The sequence below is a fragment of the Cotesia glomerata genome, linkage group LG7, assembly GCF_020080835.1.
Source record: "Cotesia glomerata isolate CgM1 linkage group LG7, MPM_Cglom_v2.3, whole genome shotgun sequence".
Taxonomy (NCBI): Eukaryota; Metazoa; Arthropoda; class Insecta; order Hymenoptera; family Braconidae; genus Cotesia; species Cotesia glomerata.
The window spans coordinates 8,276,730-8,302,064 of record NC_058164.1 but is presented as its reverse complement, the minus strand read 5'-3'; the positions used below and the strand labels follow the sequence as shown (position 1 = coordinate 8,302,064).

The window sequence follows — 25,335 nt, the reverse complement described above, 5'->3', positions numbered from 1 at the left end:
ATAAAAATGTGGCTCTTACTATGTACTTAGAGAACGAAATGGGACGATAAATATTCCTGGATAAGAAGTTTCGGTACTGGGGTGAAAAAAATTTATAAAATACCGAAAACATTTGAGAGAATAGAAGTTGAAAATTGTGGGGGTACAATTTTTAGTTTGGTAAGTAGTGAATATAAACTCAAGACAACGGTGTACTTTAGAATTAGTGTTGAGGTTATTAATGAAAACTTTTTGTACTCGGAAAGAAAATTGAGAGAATTTTTACTATTTCACTATTGTTTTCTCATAAATTTTTTTCCGTGTATATTTAAATTTTATTTTGATCAGTTTACGTACAACACAAGTGCTTAAGGTATGCACATTAGGACTTGCTGAACTTTTTTTTTTATGCCTAAAAATCTTGCAGACAACTAAAGTGTAAAGCGAGTTAAATATAAACGTGCGTTAAAATTATTTAAAGTTTCCAATTAATATTCCAGCAGCGACACTCGCCGAAAAATTCACCCACTCGCGTTACTCGTTGCTTCGTATAACGACATCTCAGATTCAGTTTTCACGCAAGAATAAAATTATTTCTTCCTTATAGTGCTATATACTTTCGAATTATACGGGTCCTTGGTCTCCGTCTCACCACTGGATTCCTTGCAGGGTGCATAAATCAGAGCTTTTAATTGCCTTGCCAAAGTTTATTTAAATAATTTAAATGCTTGATGTCTTTGGGTAAAGAAACGACATTTTCTCGTACAACAAAACGAACAAGAGTAATGAAGCCCTGAACGCTATCCAATTTCCACTACTGGTGTCTTATTCAATCAAACTTACTCTCTAAATTTAATTATATTTATTTTTCATCATAAATTATTTACAACTTTCATGAGAAAAAAGACATTCTTGTAAATACTTTTGCAACGGAATTTTTATTTCATTTCATTACATTCCTCTAAGACGTGATTTACAGTAGCGCTCAAAAGTATTTTGACAAATATATTTAATGGTTTAATTAAAAATAAATATGAAACACAATAATCATTTATTTATTTTTTTAACACCTTTTGAATAAACTACAGAATAGTGTCAAAGAGGTTCTTATTCGTAATAAAAGAAAGTTTAATTTTTAAAATATTAGGAAAATGGTGGCTCAAAAGTATTTTGACATTTTTGAAAAAAAACTAATTTAACGCATAATTATAATTTACAGCAATAAATATATTAGTATTTAGTAGCATATCCCTTGGCCTTTATGACAGCCTTGCATCGCTCCGGCATTGAGTCGATTAATTTTTGTAATCGACTTATTGGAATTTGATCCCACTCATTTTTTAGAGTTTCAAACAAAGCGTTTTTGTTTGAATAATTTTGGGTTTTTACACTACGTTTCAATTCTTCCCAGAGATTTTCTATCGGATTCAAATCGGGACTTTGACTTGGCCACTCAAGAACTTTAACTTTTTCACGATTTAATAAGTCACTAATATGCTTTGATCTGTGTTTGGTATCATTGTCTTGTTGAAAATACCACTTAGCTGGCATGTGATGTTTAGCATATGGTAACATCTGAGACTTTAATATATTTGCATACATGAACAGATCCATTTTTCCTTCTATTCGAACTAATGGTCCAACTCCAGACTGTGAAAAACATCCCCAAACCATCACACTACCACCTCTATGTTTAACTGTGGGTATTTGATACCGATAATCGTATTTTTTGTTTACTGGACGCCGAATGTACTTGATACCATCAGATGACATTAAATTAAATTTACTTTCGTCACTCCATAAAACTTTAGACCACTCTAAACTTGACCACGATATATGCCGTTTCGCGAACTCAAGACGAGACTTCCTGTTTTTTTTCGATATTAAAGGTTTTTTAGCGGGTCTTCGGCCATATAACCCTAGGACCTTCAAGCGTTATTTAACAGTAGAAATATGAATATCTACGTTATATTTTTCTTTTAATTCATTTTTTATCATTACAGCGGACATCCGTATATCATTTGCTGATAACTTTTTTATAATATGATCGATGTAAGAAGAAGTTTTTCTTGGGCAGCCTGTTCGAGGCTTACTTTCAACAGTTTTTTTTTTGTTATAGACTTTATTCCATAAGCTAACTAACTGTCGAGACACTTTAAACAAACGAGCAACTTCTGTTTGTTTCAATCCTTGTTTTAATGCATTAATAACGGCTTTTTTAAAATCACTAGAATATTCCTTGCACTTAGGCATATTGAAGTAACCACAACAAGTAAATATATGTAATAATAAAAACTAAGGAACAAGTAATCTGCGAGAGTTTTTCAAGTCAAATGCGTGTCAAAATACTTTTGAGCTCACGGTAAGTCAAGTACGTTCGGTGGCGCGGTGTGTAAACAAACAAGTTGTAATTTGATACGCTTAAATAGTCGCAATTACACTACTCTATATTATACTCAATACATTTTCCGATAGGCTTTTATTTTAAAAAAATATTAAAAAATTTTATGTTGTCAAAATACTTTTGAGCGCTACTGTACATCATTATTATTTTAGGTAATTTAGTTAAATTGAAAAAAAACTAGTTTCTTTAGGTAATTTACTTAAGCTAAAAAAAAGCTGGTTCAAGAGAAAGATTTTTGATCTAAGAAAATAATTTAGCAAAAAAACCATTTTTTTTTATTAAAATAACAAATTATTAGCTTTAGATCATTTTGATATAAGAATAAGTAATTTCTATGAAGCGGCTATGCAAACAAATTATTTTTAAAAAATTAAGATCAAAATTGTGACTAAGCTATCAAAGATACAAGAAAATTGATAAAGACCTTTCTTAACCCTTTAATGTTCTGAAATCGCAAAGAATCTCGGTGTGAGCTGTTAGGGGAGAGAGCCAATCACAGTATGTTATGCGGTTGTATGAGAGACGGTTTAGTTGTAGTAGTGTGTCCATGCGTTCCTTTCTACTATTTTTCTAGCTCCCTCTCTAGGAAAAAGACTATAGCTTTCTCACTTAAAAAAAAAAGACACATGACTCAAATTTAGAGTGGGAATTCAAGGCTGAACACTGAAGGGTTAAGGAAAATTAAATTCCCTACAAATAAAGTATTTTATAAATTTTTCATAACTACTATATTTTGGTCAGAATTTGAGTTCCAAATTTTCATCAAATTTTTAAGTAAAATATAGGTTACATTGTGTGAAAATACTATGTAAGCGCTTTGTTAAATTCTTAAATGGTAAAATTTTTCTTTTTATCCTTGAAATTTATTTTCTTGATACGCGAGTCCATTTTTTTAACTAATTCAAACTGAATATCATTAATTAAGAGTGGAATTTCAAAAATAATATTTTTTTTTAATCAAGTAATTTTTTTAGTGCCCTACTCATAACATTTTTTTTTTTTTTTTTACGACAGAGTATCTAGTATCAAAAACTTATTGTAAAAATGAAAGGTAATCTTTAATACAATAGTCTTGTTAAATGAAATTTGAACACACTTTCTTAGCCTGCTTTAGACTAGTTTGAGAGGGGGAGTGCTACGAAAAGAAAAAAAAAAAACAAGCTAAATTTCAATAAATCTCGCGTAGTATAAACGTGACAATAAAGGAAGGTATCACTGAACCAAAAAAGAAATTTTCGTGAGATATATTTTCCCGTAAAAGCTTTTCTACTCAATTTAACCGATTTCACTGTCACGTACTGCTTGATACCATCAAACAATAAAAATACTGTATCCTATCCCAGAGTTGAACTTAGATTTTTTTTTATTATTTGCTCCCAAATAAATTATAGCAAGCACCATAAGTACTGATAGTAATATCAGCGTGTACACCGAAGAAAGTGGGAATAAAGTCAGATGTAGTTTACGAAAGCTATCACCGGAATGATGTAGTATTCTCAATAATCTGAAATCGACAAGCATTTCTTGTCTGAAGCATCCGTGGAAACCATATCTCAGCATTCCAATTCCACCCCAACGCGAACTCACTCCAGCTCAAACTCTATTGCAGCTTCTTTATACTTGACGTATCAACGGAGATGCTGAGATGCTTTTCACTTTGTTTCTTCTTGCCTCATTGTTATTATTATCTCTTCTTTATAATCCTTTCTGCATACACTTCTAACGGATTTCTCTAGCGCCGGTGTCTAGATGAAAGTAAACCTCTAAATAAATATTAAAAAATATGAGAAAAATAATGTTTTAGAGGAGTTATGTTAATACACTTTTTAGATTATTACGGCGCAACAAAAGTAACACATGAAAATGTGGATTAAAAAGTATTTTGACATATTCATCTACAGTGTTATTTTTTGTGCTTTTATTTTGTGGAAAATCTAATCTCCCATACAAGATCAAAATTGATTTTGTCTTATGAAGAATTTTACCCTTAAATTCATATTTTGAAACAAATACGAGCTTACGATGAATAATGTATCAAAAAAGCATTATAATTACTAAAAAAAATTAAAATGGTTTTTGATCATTTATTCGTTATCCCTAGTAGAAATGATCAATTCTTGACTCAATTAAATCTAGTATCTGACTAGCGATCATATCTAGTAACTGGCCAGCAATTAAATCTAGTAACTGGCTAGCGAAACTAGGAAAAAACTAGAAATTACGCCACTTACAACTAAATCGTAAACATTGGTCACACCGATGTTCTACTTATACTAGTGCGTGTTTGTCTATTTTTTCACTTTAACCTGTAAGTTAAGGTATCTTTAGTAAATATTTAGAAACAGTGTAAATAATTAAAAACAATTGTGTATTTCAATATAAAAATAATCTGTTATATATTTTAAAAAATAGATAAATTAAAAAAATAATCAACATAATAACCAAATTACTGTTGTGGGTATCAATCAAAACAAATACTCCAGACTGTCATCGAGATAAATTATTAAAAATTTTATAATTATTCCGTTTATTAATTACTACTATTTTTACTATTATTATTACTATAATTTTGAATTGTAACAAAATTATCGACATTTAATTGTCGATTGATGTCTAGTAAAACTGGCCAGTAACTAGACAGTTACTGGATATTATACTAGCCAGGTCCTAGCTTTAGTCTAGTTAAATTAACCAGTTACTGGCCAGATACTTGATTGCATTTCTACTAGTAGGGATCTGATTGTATATAGTCTAAAAATTCGGATTGAGTTTTACTCCTCATTCACTCCCATCACTCGGAGTACCAGATAGAAGTAATTCAAAATCTAGATTTTAATTCGGAAAACATCTAAGTACGAAGTTCTTATACTATAATTAATTTTTTTTTTAACTGATACAAGTTTTATGTGCCACTTTTTTCATAGGTATAAAATGAAACAATATACATATATAGATAGACATATTATAAAGGTAAATTTAATTTTATTTAATATGATAATAGTATAGAAAAGAATAAGTTTCTGAAAAAGTTTAAGTGTTGTGTATGTACGTTACGCCCTACACAGATGTGAAGCCAAATGTATTTTATCGTGTATAAGTCTTTGTGAAGTGTCCCCTCAGGTAAGACGGAGCGGGATGAGAATGAGGATGAGGAAGTAGTCGAGACGTTGATCGGATTAAAAGTTGCCTTCGGCTCGGCGAGGTTACAAGTTTAATACGTAACAACTGGGTAGAATGTTGCAATGAGCTTGTGCTCAGAATAAGTGCTATTTCAAAGACATATATACATCTTTTTGAATATAATAAGAGATTATAATCAATGCACGTTAAAATGCAACGAAATCTTATCAATGTATTTGTTTTTCATATTCTCAAACCTTTTTCGTTATCATTTATCAATATTCTCGGTAGTGTTGTTTTTAGATAAAATAATAATTAATGAAAAATTTATTTGTGTTGGAGTTGGAGACATTGGGGATGATGTCGGTCATTAAGATAAGGCTGATTGAAGATTAGGGGGAAAATTAGCCCCTTTAAAAAGAAAAGGCTAATTAGTATGATTATCTGCGCCCGTGCTCTTTTACGTTTTAGGTAGCTGATAATTATTTTTTATTATTATTATTAATATGGCTGACAATAAAAGAAAAGATACATATCTTAGAATGTTTCGTGTAAGAGAATATTTAAGAAAATTTTCATTAAAAAATTCAGGCTTGTCTTGAAGAAAAAGTTAAAATTTTTATTTTTTTACTTTTTATTTAAAATTTTTTACGAACATTTTTGTTTTCGACTATTTGTCGCTTTTAAAATATTGAAACAATTCGTTTTTTTTGTCATATCTTCAATATTTTGTCAGCACAAAAATATCCAGCAAATTTTTCAAGTGCAATTGCAATGTTCGTTTAAAAAATTTTTGACTACCAAGCAATAGAAAATTTTTTTAGCTATCAATAAATTTATTTGTCTTGAAACAACTTATCTATTTATTAAATAATTATAATTGTTACTAACTTTTAATTTATTGATTAAAAGTGTATTCAGTAACAGGTAGCAAATATTTGTTGACAATTAATGGATTTTTTTGTGGGAAATGTGTCTATTTCACAGTGCGAAATGAAGAACGTTCATAAGAAATAGTGTCATAACCTTTTATAATAAAAATACGATTCACTAATAATTTTTAGTTAAAAAAAAAAAACAATTCTTGATTATTTTATTTAATTTTATTTATTTCTTAATAAGAAAAGTATTAGTCTACCTGATCTAATGGAATTGTTTATCTATTCAAGTCATGAGTTATAGAAAGTGTTAAAGTAGAATTTTTATGGTCACTTTTTATTCAACACTGATAGAAGGATTTATTTGTATTAAATAATATTTGTTAAAAGTTAACAAATCATTTATTAGAGACCACTTTTTAGTATTAAACAAATATTTTTTAGTATTTAAAATGATTTGTTTGTATTTAATAAATCTGATATTCATTTATTAAATATTAATAAATCTTTGTAAATACTAAGAAATATTTGTTAAGGACTAACAAATGGCTTCTAATAAATGATTGGTTAAATATTAACAAATCTTTTTAACTATAAACAAATCCTTCTATCAGTGAAGGATCTAATCAAATATTTATTTAAAAAATGGTTTGTTAATTATCAATCTAATATTGAAGAATAATTTATTAACAGTTTATTAAATATTAAAAATTTTTTCTATCAGTGTGCAAAATCGCAAAGCAGCTAAAATTTTTTTATCCATTATATTGCTTCTAATTAATTACCAAATTTTATAATCAAAAACAAAAGTAATGACTTGTAAAACACTTGTCTAACCAAGTTAAAAAAATAGACATTCTATCTGTAGCAGGCACTTGAAACTAACAATAAAAGTAAGTGATTGAATAGTAGTCCCGTGAAAAAAGTAGCGGAGTTTAGATGCGAATAAAAGACCGTAGTTTTCATCTGTTTGAATTTACACAGTGGAACATGTTTGTACGGCCATTTTATCTTAGCCATCTTGTGCTTGCACACAGTCCCCAGAGGCGTTTCGCCGCTGCAAAAGTTCCGTGACTCAACGAGATTTTTAGCGCTTTATCCAGCGCAATGAGCGTATATTCTATTCGTTTACTTCCTTCTCACTTTCTTCTTTTAGCAATTTTATTTTATTTCACTCCATTGTAGTCTTCTCTTCTCATCTCTATTTTTTTTTGCAAGTATAAGCTTAACTAACTAACCTCGAGGAAAAAATGGTTCATTCAACCAATTTCAGACATTTTCCACTCTCTTAACAGTACGGAAAAATAAAAAACTGGAGACTTGTATTTTTAAATCCAAGAAGTCGGTTATAGGTACGAAAACTTTTCTGATTTTGAATCTACATTGTACATAGCAGAACGTTCGATTCCCCTCGTTATTGTGCTTCAATGAAGCGAAAGCCGGCTTTAAATTTTTTCCTCTCTATTTAAATAATATTTTTCTCTCGATACACACTTGTCATTACCTCCTCCGAGAATAAGCGTTGAATAAATAAAAATAAAAATTAAAATGAAATAATAAAATATTTATCCTAGCATTAGTAGAGTTTTTGCTCCCACGTGCCGACACGCTGCTAAATGTTTCCAATTAAACGCAAAAAAGTTACGCAGTTTTGTTTATTTTTCGATAAAATATTTTTACCGGTAATCAATGTTCATTAAACCGAAAAGAGAATGACCAATGGACACTCACCCAGGTATAAAAAATTCAAACAACCCAAACGAAGAGCAATGAGATTTTTCGTACTACCACTGTGGCGCGTGCGTATGAAAGATATATAAATTTACCAATACGAAAAACCTCTGTACTATTTGTAGTTTTTTTTTAGTGAAAAAAGTTTAACTTTTACCATCTATTTCATGTACTCTGTTGAATCTCTTCTATTCCCAATTTTTATACTATTTTATTTTGTTCTCTCTTTTATTTCAACTTTTAAATTTCTCTTTGGGTAGTTGCATTTTTTTATGGTTATTTTATAATATTACACATGAGAGAATACAAAAAAGTAAATTACTATTTCCGATAAAGAAAACTCATTCATATACAATCCTTGGTTTAATTACACATTTATTTTGAGTTACTATTTTTTTAAAACCTCATCAAATTTTTAGAGATAAAACTTTTTTTTCATAATAATTTTTTTAAAACTGTTATTTTTAGGTAAAAACAAATGAAATTAGTGGAGTTCATTTAACATAAACTACGGGCGGGTTATAAAGGCCTAGCTAAGTAATTATTTTTGTGAAATAAAGCGTATCCAGCTTACTTAATAAATTTTCATGTTGATTATAATTCAAACATTTTTTTTTAAATAAAAACAAAAAATAATCTTTTTACCATAAACAAAAATTAAACATTTCTTAAAACCGTAATAATTTTTAGGACTTATTTAACTGTAGTCAAAAAATTTTTGCCCAGTTTAATTTAATTACTAATTTGTATTGTATTTCAAGTATATTTAGTATTTAAGATCAATAATTACGCATGAAAAAAAAAAAAAAAAAAAAAAAAAAAAAAAAAAAAAAAAAAAAAATAAAACGAGTTAAAAAATTTTTGAACAAAAAATTTGCTCTTGGTTAAAGTGAATTTTATTTGATTTAAGAATTTTTCTGCTTGATTTGAGATGATCAAAATCTTTAAAATGATGTTCTTGATTAAAGATTTTTTTTCTTGAAACAAGTTAAATTTTTTTATCAATGCAAAATCGTTTTGAAAGTCACATGATTATTTAATTTTTTTTTTATTTTGCTCATAGAAAACATAATCAATTTTTATTCATATCAAACAGATAATGTCCTTAAATAATTAACGAAATATAACAAATAACATTTGAATAAAAATTCTAATTTTGTCAAATATTAACATTATTTTTGTTACTAAAAAACTTCAATTACTTAAAAACTTTCTATTGATTTATCGTAAAAAAAAAAAAAAAAAAACGGATAATGTTCTTGCAGAGGATTAAAAGTCATGAATATTTAAAATAAAATTAAAAAACTCCTTAAATTTTTGATCAACTGAGTTTTTTCGCTAATTAGGCGAGGAATCGGGTTAACTTGAATTTCTCCTCCACCCAGTTTGAATTCATCAGTTTAATAACGACGCTCGCATATATTTAATCACTGATAATAAAATAAAAAAAAAAAGTTCTTTTGAATCAACTTTTCTAGTTTAATTATTTCCAGATGTAATTATCGGTGACGTTTTAATTAAGATTCCAATGAGAAATTTTTTCAATTATATCAAATGAACATATTTTTTGTTCTTAGCTAAAAGCGTTCTACGTAGACTTGCTAGTACCCCTGGAAACGAACCTGGAAAAAGACACGAAAGTTGTGCAGAGTGAGCAGAAAAAATTTCTTCAACAGCATAAAACGAGGTCCGAAACTTACAGCAAAGCCGCGGCGACTATGAAAAAACAAAGGAAAAAATCACGTGGAGCGAGTAAGAGCGGATTAGCCATGGATAAAGAATTAAAGAACATGCAGATTCTTGAGGAAGAAAAATCTAAACTCGATGCTTTTTGTGAGCAAAGTCTTAAAAATGTAAGTTTTTTTTTTTTATTATTTTAATTTTCTGATTATTTCTATTCTCAACGAAAGTAAGTTGCTTATAACAATTAAAAAATTATCATTATGACCAAAAAGTTAATTCTTCATCACACGAGAAATCGATGAATGTATTAGTTAGTAAATTTAAGTATTGAAGTATTAGGTATTTGTTGACAATTGTTTATTAAGAAATCGGCCTCCACTTATTTTCAGCCATAAAAAATGGAGATACATTTTTTTTTCTTTTCAAAATGTTTTTATTTTCGTCAGATGGAAGATAAAAACTATTTTGATTTTCAAAGAATTGAATTTTATGGAGATTTTTAGATTTAAAGAGTTTCTAAATAAAATTTCGGCTTTTGATAAAAAATTTAGTAGGTTATTTTTTTTTTAATTTTAATTTTTTTTTTTCGTGAATTGAAAGTAAAACTATTGAAAAATTTTTTCAAATTTTTACAATTTTCGGTGAATAGATTGAATAACATTGGATGTTTACAATTTTACGTATTTGATAAAATTCTAAGAAGTGGTGCGCCGTCAATTTTATTTTATTCTATTTTGGATGTTTACAAAAAAAAATATAATATAAGTCAATTCTTCAATTATTCTTACAGCTAAAAATAGGTCAAGCTCCACTTGTAAATAACAGTTTTTTTTTTTTTTTTTTTTTTTTTTTTTTTTTTCAACAAATAACTAACTAAAACTTAAATGTTTCAGGCAATGACCCAAGAACGCAGAAGATACGGGTTCGTCCTGGAGCGACAATGTTCACTAGCCAAACACTACGCGAGCTTTCACGAAGTTGCCTTGGCAGCTCTACATCCTTCCGTGGACGAATGGCGTGAAGTTGCAAACACTCGTGAATATTTGCCTCAATCCGTGGAAGACATGTTTGCATCTCGACTTCGTGTAAGTGAATCAGAACTTTCCCTCTTACACTTTCGAAAAATAAACAGTAACTAACAACAAAAACTATCTCCCTATTAATCCTCGGTACTTCTGCAGCAAGTGTCTTTCTGGCCCGAGGACGAGGAAAACGGGGGTTCTGAACTGACCATGAGTTCCCAGCTGAGAAAAACAAGAAGTATGGACAGTTCCTGCCTGGAACTTCGTCTTGGTCCACCACCTAGCCACCCGCCCTCTTCTTTACACGCCGGAGCGCCCTCTCATCTCTCTTCGGCGCTATCAAGGGCAAGGTCAGAAGCTAATCTCCATGCCTCAAGCTTGTCGCTTGAACCAGGTAATTAATCTTACAGATTTATGCATCAACTAGGTTCTCAACTTCCTCATCCTCATCCTTTTCTTCTCATTTATCACTCTTCCTCCTTCTGTGTACCCGCACATTCAACATTCAACAATTCACACAACAGCATAAATCTCTTCGAACACACCCGATACATACCATTCTTATGTCAAGTATTTGGCATCCAACTGGAGCAAATTAATTTCAAATTTATGAGAGATACATTGATACCTACTCAAATTGTTGAAACATGCTTGGAGCGATTGTATGCACATACATACATACATTCATTCATACATTTATAATAAAAAGTAACGTACATCAATATGCTATGATAGGGATTCCAAAATATCCGACTAACCGATGCATATTCGATTGCAATTGTACATCGAGTACCAGATATATAATACACCAGAATCGAATAGTAAACCATTCTTCAAGTGGTATTGCAGACTCGTTAGATTACCAAATTTGTATGTATATAAATATAAATATTAGGGAGTTTCATGAATCAACAATACTTGAAAACAATGTTTTGTGAAAATATTTTCTGGTCAAATATGGATATATCAAACTATATATGAAAATAAAAATATAATTTATTATTATTTTTAAATTTTTTATTTTTTCTAAAAATGGGTAATTTTCTAGAAAATTGGTTTAGTAATTTATTAATCTAATAATCAATGTCAGATAAACTCTTTAGAGAATTTGAAAATTTTTTTCCATTTTTTCATTTCATAATTTATTCATTGATATCATATTTACATAGCAATTGTTAATTATACATTGATTACATATAATTTATCAATTTTACAAATTAGTGATTCCTAACTCACTGGCTTCATTCATACTTACCTTATTTTTTATTAATTCGATTTATTTATTTCATGAAGAATAACATGGACAATTATCTTTTATTACCAATAATTTAGTGAGATTATTAAAAAAATGATTATGCACCCACTGTCAGAGTTTTTCAACACTATTTTTGGACGAAAAATTATATGTGGGCATGTGTGAATATAGAAGAACTGATATAGACTTATCAAGACACATCAGGACATATTAAAAAATATATATGGATATATCAAGAAAATTTTTTACGGAATTTTTTGACGCTATCTTTTGAAGTTTTTGAATATCGCAAAAACTTTTTCAAAGTTTAATAGCTTTCAACTTCAATAATTAGAACGTATTTTGAGGCTAAATTTCCGATACCTCTATATTGCAAAAAAAATTTTGATCGGAAGTCCGAAAAATAATATTGAACAATGGAAATGTTTAAAAATAGTTTTCAGTAAAACAAAAAATTCAATATTTATTCAACGATTGGTTCTATTTTAATCAATTTTTCGAGTAAGTAAACAAGAATATTTTTACAGATATACCAGAAACTCCACCGCGACCTAGATCAATGGCTCCGACATCGAGAAACAGCGTGGTGGGTAGCACTAGCGGTGGGGGTGGATCTGGAACTGGTGTTAATTCAGGCGTATGGGGTGAAGCTTCATTAGCACGTGCACTTTTTGCTTACTTGAGTTCTGGGGAAAATCAGCTGAGCTTTCTTGAAGGCGATCTGATTGCTCTAATGGGTTAGTATATTCATTAATTCGTTCATAACGTAAACAGCTCATTATTTTTTTATTTAAATTTATGGAAAACTTTAACTCATTTTTTTTTTGTTTGTAAAAGAAAGTTTGCAGAGTTATTTCATAATTAAAGTTATTTTTTTTAAACATTTTTTTAGTAACTGGAAAAAAAGAGAACAAACTTTGATAATTTTTGTCTAAACTTTCAAAAGTTTTCGGTTAGTAATAGTTTTGGGAATCGCTCGTTACTTCAAAAACTAGTAAAGTAATTTTTCTTTTTCAATTAAAGCTTTCAATAAACTTTGTATTATGATTGATTGATTACTGAGTATTCAGCTGTCGCAACTAATATGATTTTTTTGGTTACAAGCCAATTGATCCGCGGACAATTGATCCGCGGACAATTGATCCACGCCAATTGATTTTTTTCATCTAATGATATGTAATATTCGAAAAAAAAAATAGCAAAATGCAAATATACATAAATTACTTTAATCATTGAAAAAAATGGAAGGAAAAACAAAAAAAAACTATCAATAGATTTTTTTTATAAAGACTTTCAATGGTACGTTATTTTGTCTAAAAATAAATCGAACATACACTGATGTTAAGTCTGTATATCTTTATTAAATCTTGTGATCAATTGTAGTAAATTAAAATATAATTGTAATATATTGCGTTCCAAACGCCAAAAGGGCATTTAAACAAATTCTTTTTTCCAATCGCTTTGCAAACATATTTTAAGCTTACTGAATTTTTTGAAGCGAAAAAAACCTATGGTTCTATAAATTTAAAAACTTTGTGATCTTAAGTCAAAAGAGCGAATGTAGTGTTTTGTGTCATTTCATTTTGCCTTAATCCATTTGTCTCGTCTCTTTACAGTTTATTTTTATATGCTTCAATATATTCTTGATCTATCTCTATTTATCGAGTGCCCTTTTGACTCTTATAATTTAAAAATATTTTAAACATTTTTTTTATACAAAACCCTATCTAATATTTCAATACACCCTTTCACCATTTAAGTCATGATAAATAATGTATAATAAAAAAAAAATGAAAATAAAGTTCGGTTCCATAGATTTTACAATATTTTATATCAAAACTCCAATGATTAAAATATTATTAACAAGTATTAATAACACAATACAAAAAAATTTTTTATATGAGATAACTACTTGAGGAATCCATATCAAAATTTTTTTTTCATTATTTTTCTGCAAAAAAAAAATAAAATAATCGATAAAAAAATCTGATAATTCTAGGTGATCGTCAAAAAGGTTGGCAATTCGGTGAGAATCTCCGTACTCAAAGCTCTGGCTGGTTTCCGCTGGCTTACACTGAAATTATAATCGACGATAGTTTGGGGTGAGTTTGAGTTTATGAATAGTTTTGAGTTTAATGTTTAATAAACCGGTATATAGACGAAAGCTATCAATAGTTGTTAAGCTGATAGTATAGCAGTTGTACACCTATTACTGCTCGCACTCGAGGATAATGGTATGTGGACGGTGGACGGGTTGGGCAGGTTGCGAGCCGAAGGCTATCAGAGGATAATCGATCATGAGCGGGAGTCTATCCTCGATAATAAGGTAGAGTTTTGTAGGTAGGGTGGAAAGGGTGTAGCATTTAAATGAACCACGCGATACCGGTGATATATTTCGGAATCGAAAGGACTCTACTCATGTGAGCACTAGTATCAAGTGAATAAATTTTGTTTATGGAGCGAGTTCGAGGTGTGTTAACCCTAGACCGTAGGTTGTTCATTTGGCACGTGCGTCCATAACGATCAAGTTAATTTAAGCTGACACGACTGGGCACATTACTGGTAATATCATTCAACCCTTGTCTACTGTCACTGTCCGATTGCTTGGATTGCCAGTGGCATTAACTAAGTTCCTGGTATGCAATTGCTCTGGGAAATGTCCTTTGAAGCTTCATTAGTCAATTAACTCCTCTCTTAATCGCTTTGGGACGTGTTGAGGTTTTTATTGCATTGATTTTTATAAATATTGGGGGATAGAGTTTATTTGATCGGGACACGCACGATGTATAGTAGTCTAATAGTTGCGTGAAAACACTTTTTTTCTAAGTGTGAGATATTGAAATGTTTCGAGAATTTAATTATTGTAATTACTTACTATGTAGATAAGAAGTGTTCTTAGCTTTGTGTGACGAATTTTAATTATTTTTTTAAAATAATTAAAATGAAAGTCTATATTTTATTTATTTTTATTGTTATGTTGTGAAAATAGTATCATATAGAAAGTTTTACAGTTATTAGTTTTTTAAATGTAAAATAGAAAATATGATTTGTGATTAAAAAAAACAGTATAATCTGTATAGGGACTAATTCTTGAAAATTTATAAAATAAGTATTTTCTAAAAATTCATATTTTTATTAAATAAATAATTATAAAACTTTAATTCATAAAAAATGCAGTTAATTTCAAAGATCTTTTGGATTCAATACTCAATAATTTAAAAAGAAACTATGGGACTATTCATCTTTGGGAATAATTATATAGAAAGTTTAGAAAAAAACAAATAAAAATGTTATGAAACTTAGAAAATTGCATTTATAATTGTTTAGAAATTCTAAAGATAGAATTTTTTAAATAAATTTTTCTTGTGAAAATTTAGTTGTTGAAAAAATTCTAAAAATTATCAGATGTCTCTCAATTTTAGTATCACAAAATTTTCATTAATTATTATAACAATTTTTTATAAGCGAAAAGTAAGAAATCAAAGAAAATATTACATATAATTAATAAAAATAAATAAAATTGAAAAAATTAATAAATTAAAGTTTTGCTTAAATTAAGAAAAATATTGAATTAAAAGAATAATTTATTTAAAAATTTAAGAAATATTACTATAGAGAAAAATAGAATTAAATAATTTTGAGAGTTTAAATCCACAACGGTTTCAATGAATTTTATTAAAATTGTAGAAATTTCAATTAATATTTTTCCTTTAAATAAGTAAGAACTTTCCAAATTTGCCTGCTAAATTTTACTACATTTTATAGAAAAATTCCCCTTTAAGTCTATTAAGGTTACAGAAATTTCTTATAAGCTCATAAATGCATTATTTTACAAATAACTATCTCAAAAAAAACCATTTCATAATTAAAAAACAACTTCTATTGCACTTACCTAAATTGAATTTGCATTGAAACCTATAATTTCAGTCAATAAATAACAAGATAAATAAATAGATGCAACACACCCTGAAAGGTATCCCTACAAATAATGAAAACCGATGCGTGAATTTATAAATTGCCTGACAGCATATGCTCTTTAAAGCATGCAAAACAGTTATCCAGACACCTCGATGCTTATCTATTTAAGGAACGGAAGAAATAGTGTAGAGCGTATAGCGCAGAGTATCCTATCCTATTCTATCATATCATTACCAACAATATGTTTTTTAGATCTCCGAGTCACGCAGCAAATAACGGTCGGTCACCGGAACCAAGGGCGATGCCACCCTGCAAGCCGCCGCCGTCTCGGCCGCCACCCACAATCGACGATCTCAGCAACGGCGGAATAGGGATAGGGAGCGGAAATCCCTCAAGCAACAGCAACAGCAGCAACAACAACAACATCGGAAACTCAAACACAAACACAAGTACTCCTACAAATGTACCCAAGAGCCATAGTTCTCACAGCGTTGCCACCCCTACAGGACGTCAGCCAAAATCAGTAAGAACCCTCTACTCGGCAATTCTTTCTTTTATTCACACCCTCCGTTTTTACAATCACGTCCTTCCTTTTGAATTACATACATTCTGAGGGTCATAATGTCACCAATGAAAACCCCTTTTTTCATCTAAATTGTCTGATTTCAAACATATCTTATTTGTATCGCCTTCATAAATCTTTATTCCGTACTACTTTATTATAATTTTATTGTCACATTTTTTCTTTGCGCCCTTTGTCTTCTAACAATCTTCAATGTATATATTCTTCTTTTGATCTTTAATGTACCTTTAGTTACCCAAGAAAATATTGAGGAAGATTGAAAATTTCTTGAGCCAAGAAAATTTCTTCTTGCTCCAAAACAACTTTTATCTTCCTTAAAATTTTCTTGATGCTTTTTGTCGACACTGCAAGTATCAATTGTCAAATATAAAGTTTCGTTTAATTTATTTAGTACATTTGCATATGCAACGTTGCGTTGAAGAAATAGAGATATTAGAGACAGAGATAATTTTCAATAATTTTTCATTAATTAGTACTATTACACACTCTGAACTTGTACTTTCAATTATGTTAAGTATTAAGCAAATTATTTTTCCTTATTATCTCAATTTTTATTTGCGATACAAAATACCAGAAATTTAAATTACGTGTGTGTGTGTGTGTGTGTGTGTGTGTGTGTGTGTGTGTGTGTGTGTGTGTGTGTGTGTGTGTGTATGTGTGTGTGGTGTAATGTTAATAAATAAAAATCAGGGATTATTTTTTTTGATAATTTCATAAATTTCGATACTAAATAACTTTAACTCAATTATGAACTTTATATCATAGCATAAAATAAAAAGTGCAATTTTTCATAACTCAATGTTAAACGCAAAAGTTTTAAAAGTTCAATACCTTTTTATTGGCTCTCTGTAGCTCCTAAAATTTTATTCAGATTATTATTCTATTATACTGTAATACCTTAATTTTACTTTAAGAATTTTTCTGCTCAATTCAAGATCTAATTCTTCAAAATAATTATTTTGTTTATTTATTTTTTCTGAATCAATTAAATTTTTTCTTTCAGCATAATGTTGATTAATTACAAAAAAATTGACATTGAAACTCAAAATTTAAATAAATTTTACGAAATTAAAATAAGCTTTAAATTTGAAAAAATTTGAAAGAAACGATAAAAGTATCAATTTCTGATTTTTTGACAATGACTTATAGCTGTCATTTTCAAACTAGTCAACCAATTCACTTTATGTTCAATCTCTATCACAAAAATTTCCTGACAAAAAAGTACATTAAAACTAAGACTTTAAACCTCGATAATCCACCAATGACTGACATAAATTTTTTCTACGCAATGAAAGGATCTTAATTATAATATTGATGAAATGTCTCAACAGATCCGTCCATCAGGAACCTTGCCATCACTATTAGCCGCCGGACGACGAGTCCAGCCCCCGATGCCGCCCGTGCCACCCCCACAAGTGGTGACTTCTCTGCATAGCAGCAATGACAGCGGATTTTCAAACGAGCCACCTGTGCAGCCCGACATCGATTACAGTGACGACGAGGCCATGAGGTAAAGCTCCCAAAAAATATTTCTGTCCAAAAATCGCTCACTTAGAGTTGTTGCCCTTGAGTAGTTTTTCTCCCAATTCTCGCTTTGCTCGGCTTCCGGACAACCTCCGAGTGCTTTTACTCTTATCGACCTGCGCCAATTCCCTCGTAGATCGCTTCCTCAAACTATGCCCATTCCATACATTGATACCACATCCTACTCCATCCAGTCCAGAGTCAAAAGTCCAGAGTAGAGAGTAGAGACTAGAAAACCAGACTCCTAAGTGCTGGGTTTAGCTTTGTACAATTGCTAATCCCGCTGATGCGTCGAGATCGTTCGAGGAAGTCTGCGGTAAGTGGAGCTGGGCTTCCTCTGCTATTCCATTCGACGGTCTACGTTCTATGAGGAACAGACTAAGCATACAAGGAAAAGGGGCCGGGGTGGTGCCACTCGAACTATTCCTGGCCCTGGTCCATCCGATACGACTCTCAATTCTCATTGAAAGTGCACTGACTCGGCCAATTCGAAATTAAGTGCCTTGCAAACATTCCGTACCAGCGATCTTAACCTCGTGTTTAGTTTTATTTACTTTTTCCCTTTTCCACTATTTGCTGCATGAGTTTTTAAAGTACCTACCGTAGATTCAATTGGTTGCAGTTTTATTTAGTTTACAACCCGCTTTTTAATAAATTACCACTTGTCGACTTTTTTTCCACCTGTGCACTGAAAAAAACTAGTTGGCTCAAGAAAAATATTCTTTACTCGAGAGAAAAGTTTATTTATTCAAAGTACCAATAAAAACTTTTAAAAAATCAAATTTTTTACTTAAATTCATTCTAAATAACGAATAAATAATCTGTATAAGGTTAAAATAAAAATTGTGAGTAAACTGTTAGAGATACAAAATAATTGATTACTTTTTCGTAGAGCACTAAATTTCCTAAAGAAAAGGTTTCTTTTTTTTTATCTTGAATATTTTACCCATAAGTTTGATTTCAATTTCTTATCATGAATCCTGAAGAAAATAACTTTTATGTAACAAATTACACTGTAAAATTGTTTATGAAGAATTAAGATAGTACAACTGGTTTTAGAATTGACGTTCAAAATTTGATGAAACTTGGCATATAGGTACATAATAGTATCTTAAGTAACCAATTAAATTTTTGGAGGCCTACAGAGAACTAAAAAAAGACATTAATATTAACATATTTTTGCTTTTACAATTGATCCTTTTGGAAAATCACAGACTATTTCATTTCACAAAACTGGACGTTCAGATTCTTATAAAAACTAAGACAATGAGAGAAAAACGAGTTTTTTCTGAGAAATCTTATTTAATCGATAAGAAAATTTTTTTAACGTGTTCTGTAGTTACTATTATTTATTTCAATATGCTTTTTATCCATAATTTTTTTCGTTTAAATTATGGAAATCACATTTTAATCGAAATCACGATTTTTAGGCGAGAGTAGAGCATACCTGCGCGCTTCACGCTTAAGGCATGCAATATAAATTATTTTGTTTGAAAATAGTACAACGCTTTCTTTAATTCATAAAATTCTTGAATAACAAACATTTTTATTTTTTTGATTCGCTCTTAAGTTTTTGAAATTGATCCAAACTGAATATTTCAGAACAAGAGTAAAAAATTGAAAATAATATTTTCTTTGAGCCAAGTAATTTTTTTCAGTGTACTGATGAAAAAGTTTATTTTGAATTTAACAAAGATCGCAATTATAAAAATTTCCTCTTAAACATTCAGTATGTTCAAAGCTATTTCAAATAAATCCTTCTAAAACGATGATAAAGTTGATAAATCTTTAGCACTGGAGTTTTTCCGAAGGCCGATGCCGAGGGCAGCTTTTTTGACTCCCTCTAATTTACACTAGATGGTTTTATTTTCCTCCTCCGAACCCAAAAACAACAACAACAACTACTAGCTCTTTCTCTTTCGTATTCTTTGTAGATTCCGCATGCGTTATCATGGTCGATGGAATTAAACGTACACCGGTGGTGGCCCTTCTGTTCCTCTTCGTGCGCGTTTTCTCGCATGAGCTGATCCAAATTTATTTAAGCAAACACATCTTATGATTCCTCATTACCGCAACCAGTACCAATAGATTAACCATTCAATTCCAATTCCCAAACTCCAATAAAAACCAAATTTTATTTTTCTTTTTTTCATTTCATTTTGTTTATTTTCCTTTTACTCTGTGAACTCGTTATCCTGATCCGCTAAACATCAACATAGACAACGCCGCAGAAAAACCCGTGGGGAGCGTCTGGAGGCCGCTGAACGAGCGATGCAGATGATGGATAAGCAGGAGAAGCTGCATAAACAACAAGGACACCGCGAGGAGAACGAGCCCGATGACAAGGGCAAAGATTGGCTGAACGATTCATGGAAGACGATCCCTAGGGACGAAAAGAGCTGGCAGATGTACAGGACAGCCATGGACCTGTGGTCGGAGTCAAAAGAGCTAGACAAAAGAGACCTCGAGGGACCAAGCGGAAGGTACGGACCCTCTAGCAGACGGACCAGTGACAACTACGAGTCCCATCATTCCAAGGAATACAATTCTGAATACGAAGCTAAAGACAAGCGCGACAAGGTGAGCAACGACCCCAGAAAATCCAAGTATGCACAGTCACGAGGCAGTATTGAGCGACCAAGCGTTGGAAACAGCAACAATCGCTACATGAATGGCAATGATCACCGCCTGAGAGATCAATCTAACCGTCGCTCTGCTGAAGGACGTCGTTCTTCTTCTCCAGAAGAATTGAGCCGCGAGATCGAAATTGATGAGTCCGATGAAGAAAACAACCAAGAAATGAACCAAGATGAGGCATACAATGAAGACTATGAAGACAAGAAGTACTACGAGAATCATCGTCGCCGAAAGCATGAAGATCGCCATTATTTAGCAGCTCACGAAGAAGGCAGTAAGTATTCCAATGACAATCATAATTCCAATAACAATAACAATGTCAGTAATGACAATAATGATGATAATGACAAGAGCGAATCTGTCTCATCTAATTCGGACTCGGAGGGCACGAGCACAATAACTATTCCAGAAGTAGGCAGCAAGGTAGAACATATTGCCCAGAAACTTGAGCAAACAGCCCAGAAGTACGCAAGGGAGCACAGCCCTTCTAAGTTTACCGAGCGCAGACGAGAGGATTATCGTAAAAGTCTTGAACGTGATGAGAAATTGGTATCATCCGGGGCTAATTATGACAAATATGAACGTGATACGCGTGTGCAGCGGTTTGATAGGGAGAGAGAAAGGGAAAGGGAGAGAGATAGGGAAAGGGAACGGGAAAGATATGTCGATAATAACAATAAGAACAATCAGATGAATTACGAACGTGAGAGAACCTTCGAAAAGAATCCGGACCGCAATAAAAATATCGAACGGCATTCAAATCGCAGATTCGAACGACCTAAGCCGCCGTTTGAGGATGCACCTGAACGGCCACGTGAGTTACCGCTACCGCGTAGGGAAAGACGCCATTCTGACAAAGAGGAGATTTATGGCACTACTGGTTATGGTGTCGATAAATTTACGGGGAGTTCCGAAGTTTTGGTCGAAAAGGATCGCGGTTATGAATCTAATTTTGAAACTAAGCTAGAGCGAAATAAGGTACTGGAGAAGATAGTTTATGCGAGAAGTGACGTTGATAATGTGTCCAGGAAGAGGATTGGGTATAGTCCGGAGAGGAATGATAATAATAATAACACTTTGAAGAGTGACAAAAAGATTAGTCACCGTCCTCACACGACGTTGGGGCACATTGTCGGGCAGTCTAGGTCTTTTGATAAGGAAATTATGAGCAACAGTCCCAAATTGATCAAGCGGACCAAATCTTTTTGGAGATTTAGAAGAGATTCGGAGGTTCTTGAAGGGATGGCGCTCTGGCAGCATCGGTCTCTTGTTGATATTCCTAAAACTTTGAAAAGAGAGCAATCTAAAACAGAAAATATCAATAACGGAAGCAGTAATAATGAAGAAGAGATAAACTTGTCACGGAAATCCAGTCCCAATTCAGGGTCTAGGCGCAGCCCGAGCAAGGAATCTCGGAGCAGTGATAACACTATTACTAATGAGCATTCTAACGACGTTCGCGAAGACCCAAAACCTGCAGAAAGGAACATTGTTCCAGAAAAATCTGATTATTACAATGATTTTCCAACACCGGCTGAGCGTCCGAAAGCTGTTGAGAGATCCGAGTACAGAATCTCCGGCCGCGAAGAAAGGACCTACTTTAGAGGCATTTCGCGGAAAGCGATTCTGGAGAACGAAAGAAAACGCAGTATGGAGGCCAAAAGGAACCGGGTAGTCGCGGAACTTAAAGAAAATAATGATCAGGGGATGAAGAAAAGCGATCGCAATCACAAGGGCTCTTTGTACGGGGAAGACGATGACGGATTGATTCAAAATTTCACTGAAACAGAGGCCTCTGATGAGGAATCTACTTACAGCTGTATTGTGGAGAAAGACCACCAGATTACGGCTGAGAAAACTTTGCTGCCGAGGACCAAGCTTAGAAGGGACAGCGATCGTGAAAGAGAAAAGAACACTTGCGGCCCTTGGTATGACCTCTGGGGTGCTGATACTTCTATTAATAATAACAATAACAAGAATATCAATAATAACAATAATATCAGTAATAATAACAATAATAAGAATGTTTCCAATAACAATAATAATAATAACAACAACAACAATAACAGTAACAGTAGCAAGAAAAAGAAGAAGTAAAGAGATTGTTTTCTTTTGATATATTTTATATTTTGTTTGCCTTATTATTCGTATTTTTAAATTGTTTGTATGAATTTATATTTTTTTATTTGAAGCCATAATCCTTGTTATGAATCATGTAATAGACGCGCTGGTTAGTGCTAGAATAAGACCTTTATTTTTGTTATTAGTTTAAGACTTGCATTGCTTTTACCGTTGCGTTTACTTTCAAGGGACTCGCTCCTGAGATTAATGTTAAGTCCTTTCAGAAGCACCAATGCCTTTGCGACGGTGAAACTCCGGAAAACAAAGACCAATGATCGCTCAGCGCCGGCACTGTGATCTGTGTTTGCTATTAGTTGATACTTTTTGTTGTTATCATTGATGTGCCACCGCTTAAGATGTCTTTTATCTACGAGAGAGATAGACGGACAGTCTGGTGTACAATGTTTGTAAATTTTTAAATGATGTTGATGAATAAGTTAAATATTATTGGCGATATCCGTCCAGCTAATACACTACTGTGGATTTATCTGGAACAAAATGGTGGTAGGTTTACAATACAATATTGTGTCAATGTATAGCGGTCATTTTTTAAATGTTTGCTCTTGGTTCCGTCGTTGCAAAATTTAAAGTTGGTGATTTGAAAATCGGTGGTCGTGAAAAAATTTAAGAATTTATGCAAATTAATAAATAAAAAAGAAGTAATTAATTAATTTTGAAGAATTTTTTAGAGCTAAATAATATTTTATGTTATTATCTGGATTATGGTCGGATTAATAATTTATTTGGTGTGAAAAGATCAAGTTTTAAACTGTATGGATTGACGGGTAAAAGATCTTCCTTGGGGGAAAAGAAACTTGTTAGTTTCTGGATATTGGATTAGTTTCAAACTTTATTTAACTCCTGTCAAATGGACATTCGTTTGTGTAACTTCATAATCATCAAGGTGACAGACATAGTTCTACAAATATGATTGAAAAGATATTTATAACTTAAAAGTAGGGGAGAAGTGCTGCAATTGTAACAAAAATTTTCATTTTTTTTATTCCATTTGTTTTTTTTAAGATAGTAAACTTAAAAACTGTCAGAAAGTTGGTTGATAGTATCTTTAATGTGACTGACTTAGTTAATTAGTAAAAAATCAATGTTAACTTATTAAAAAATTAATTTATTTAACTAAAGTCAGGGACCAAGATGGCGGCGCACATGGATTTCAATTGTAACCCAGTGCAGGGGCATTTGTAACATAGAACGAAATAGATATTTTTCATCAAATTGCTTTTATTATATAGTCTTAATACGTACTATTATACTTCATTAACTGTTAAAGTAAAGTATTTAAACTTATAGTATATCATTTATTTGGATCTTTAATATAAATTATTAAACATTTACAAAACTACACAAACTAAACCATCTCAGAGTAGATTTGTGGCGCATCCAGTTTGCGCAGATTTCATACACGACTCTCAGTGTTACAATTGCTACTCGTTCAAGTGTTACAATTGACGCTCACGCTGATCTGTTAATAAAAATCTAATTAATTACAATAACAAAAATCAGTAAATTGATATGAAATTCGATTTTACAATACTCTTGATATGTCTCTTAAAGTATTAATACAAGTCTCACATCATAACATTAGAAAACAAATTTGTTATTAAAAAAAATTGTGAAGCGTACAAACAAAAGTTTTCACGTGTATTTTCAACAATTCTCAATATTTTGATATCGGAACAAGATTAATAACTGAAACTTTGATCTAATCAATAAATTACTATTTTGAAGAGGTTAAAAAAAGAATAATAATAATTTTTAGTTTTTTTGATAGTTTTTTATTGAATGTTATAATTGCCCCTCGTTACAATTGCAGCATCTCTCCCCTACTGTTTTTTATTCTTATTAAAATTCAAAAATTCATATCTCGGAAAACAATATCCTTCTAAAAATTTAAAAAAATTTTAAGATAGTTGGGTCATGCAAGCAAAATTTCAAGAAACCTTTCAAAGTTATAATATGAGTAATTAAATGTATAATGAACATGCTGTTAAAATTTGGAGACGATTTACCACTTCTAACCAAAGATAATTGCAATTGAAAATGACATTTTTACATAGGCGGTATGGGAAAAGAGAGAGAAAACCGCGAAGTTTTATTATTTTTGTATTGAAGAAATTTTAAAAATTTCACGAAAAACTAATATTAATTATATTAATACACGTATAATTACCCTAAAAAATTCTGGAATTCTCTACCACATAGTTTTTGAGAAATCATTGATAAACTAGTAAAGAAAACAAATAAAGTCATACGTGGAAGTAAGTGAGCAATAACCCGTAAGAGAGGCGACGCTAGCAAATGAAAAAGACAGCAGTAGCATAAACTATAGGTTGGGAAAGAACTACCTTAAATACATAAACTGAAAAAAAATTGAAAAATAGTGAAATTTTGAATTTTGCATATTTTTTAAAACTAATTTTTAATTTTTTTCTTTTGTAAAAACTCCGTTTTGTGTAAAAAAG

At 31.0% G+C, this 25,335-nt stretch overlaps 1 protein-coding gene across 2 annotated transcripts in view; it reads left to right on the top strand.

Moving 5' to 3' along the window:
- LOC123268775 (homeobox protein 2) overlaps positions 1 to 24,941 on the top strand; it is a 165,918-nt gene extending 140,977 nt beyond the window's left edge. For both annotated transcript variants that reach the window (XM_044734132.1, XM_044734131.1), the window contains exons 6-13: positions 9,690 to 9,965; positions 10,689 to 10,880; positions 10,977 to 11,211; positions 12,600 to 12,809; positions 14,072 to 14,174; positions 16,243 to 16,513; positions 17,905 to 18,083; positions 20,317 to 24,941. In XM_044734132.1, the coding sequence (XP_044590067.1) occupies positions 9,690 to 9,965; positions 10,689 to 10,880; positions 10,977 to 11,211; positions 12,600 to 12,809; positions 14,072 to 14,174; positions 16,243 to 16,513; positions 17,905 to 18,083; positions 20,317 to 22,831 (3,981 nt within the window). In that variant the 3' untranslated portion in view covers positions 22,832 to 24,941. The remainder of the gene's footprint in view (positions 1 to 9,689; positions 9,966 to 10,688; positions 10,881 to 10,976; positions 11,212 to 12,599; positions 12,810 to 14,071; positions 14,175 to 16,242; positions 16,514 to 17,904; positions 18,084 to 20,316) is intronic.
- The last annotated feature ends 394 nt before the right edge of the window (positions 24,942 to 25,335 follow it).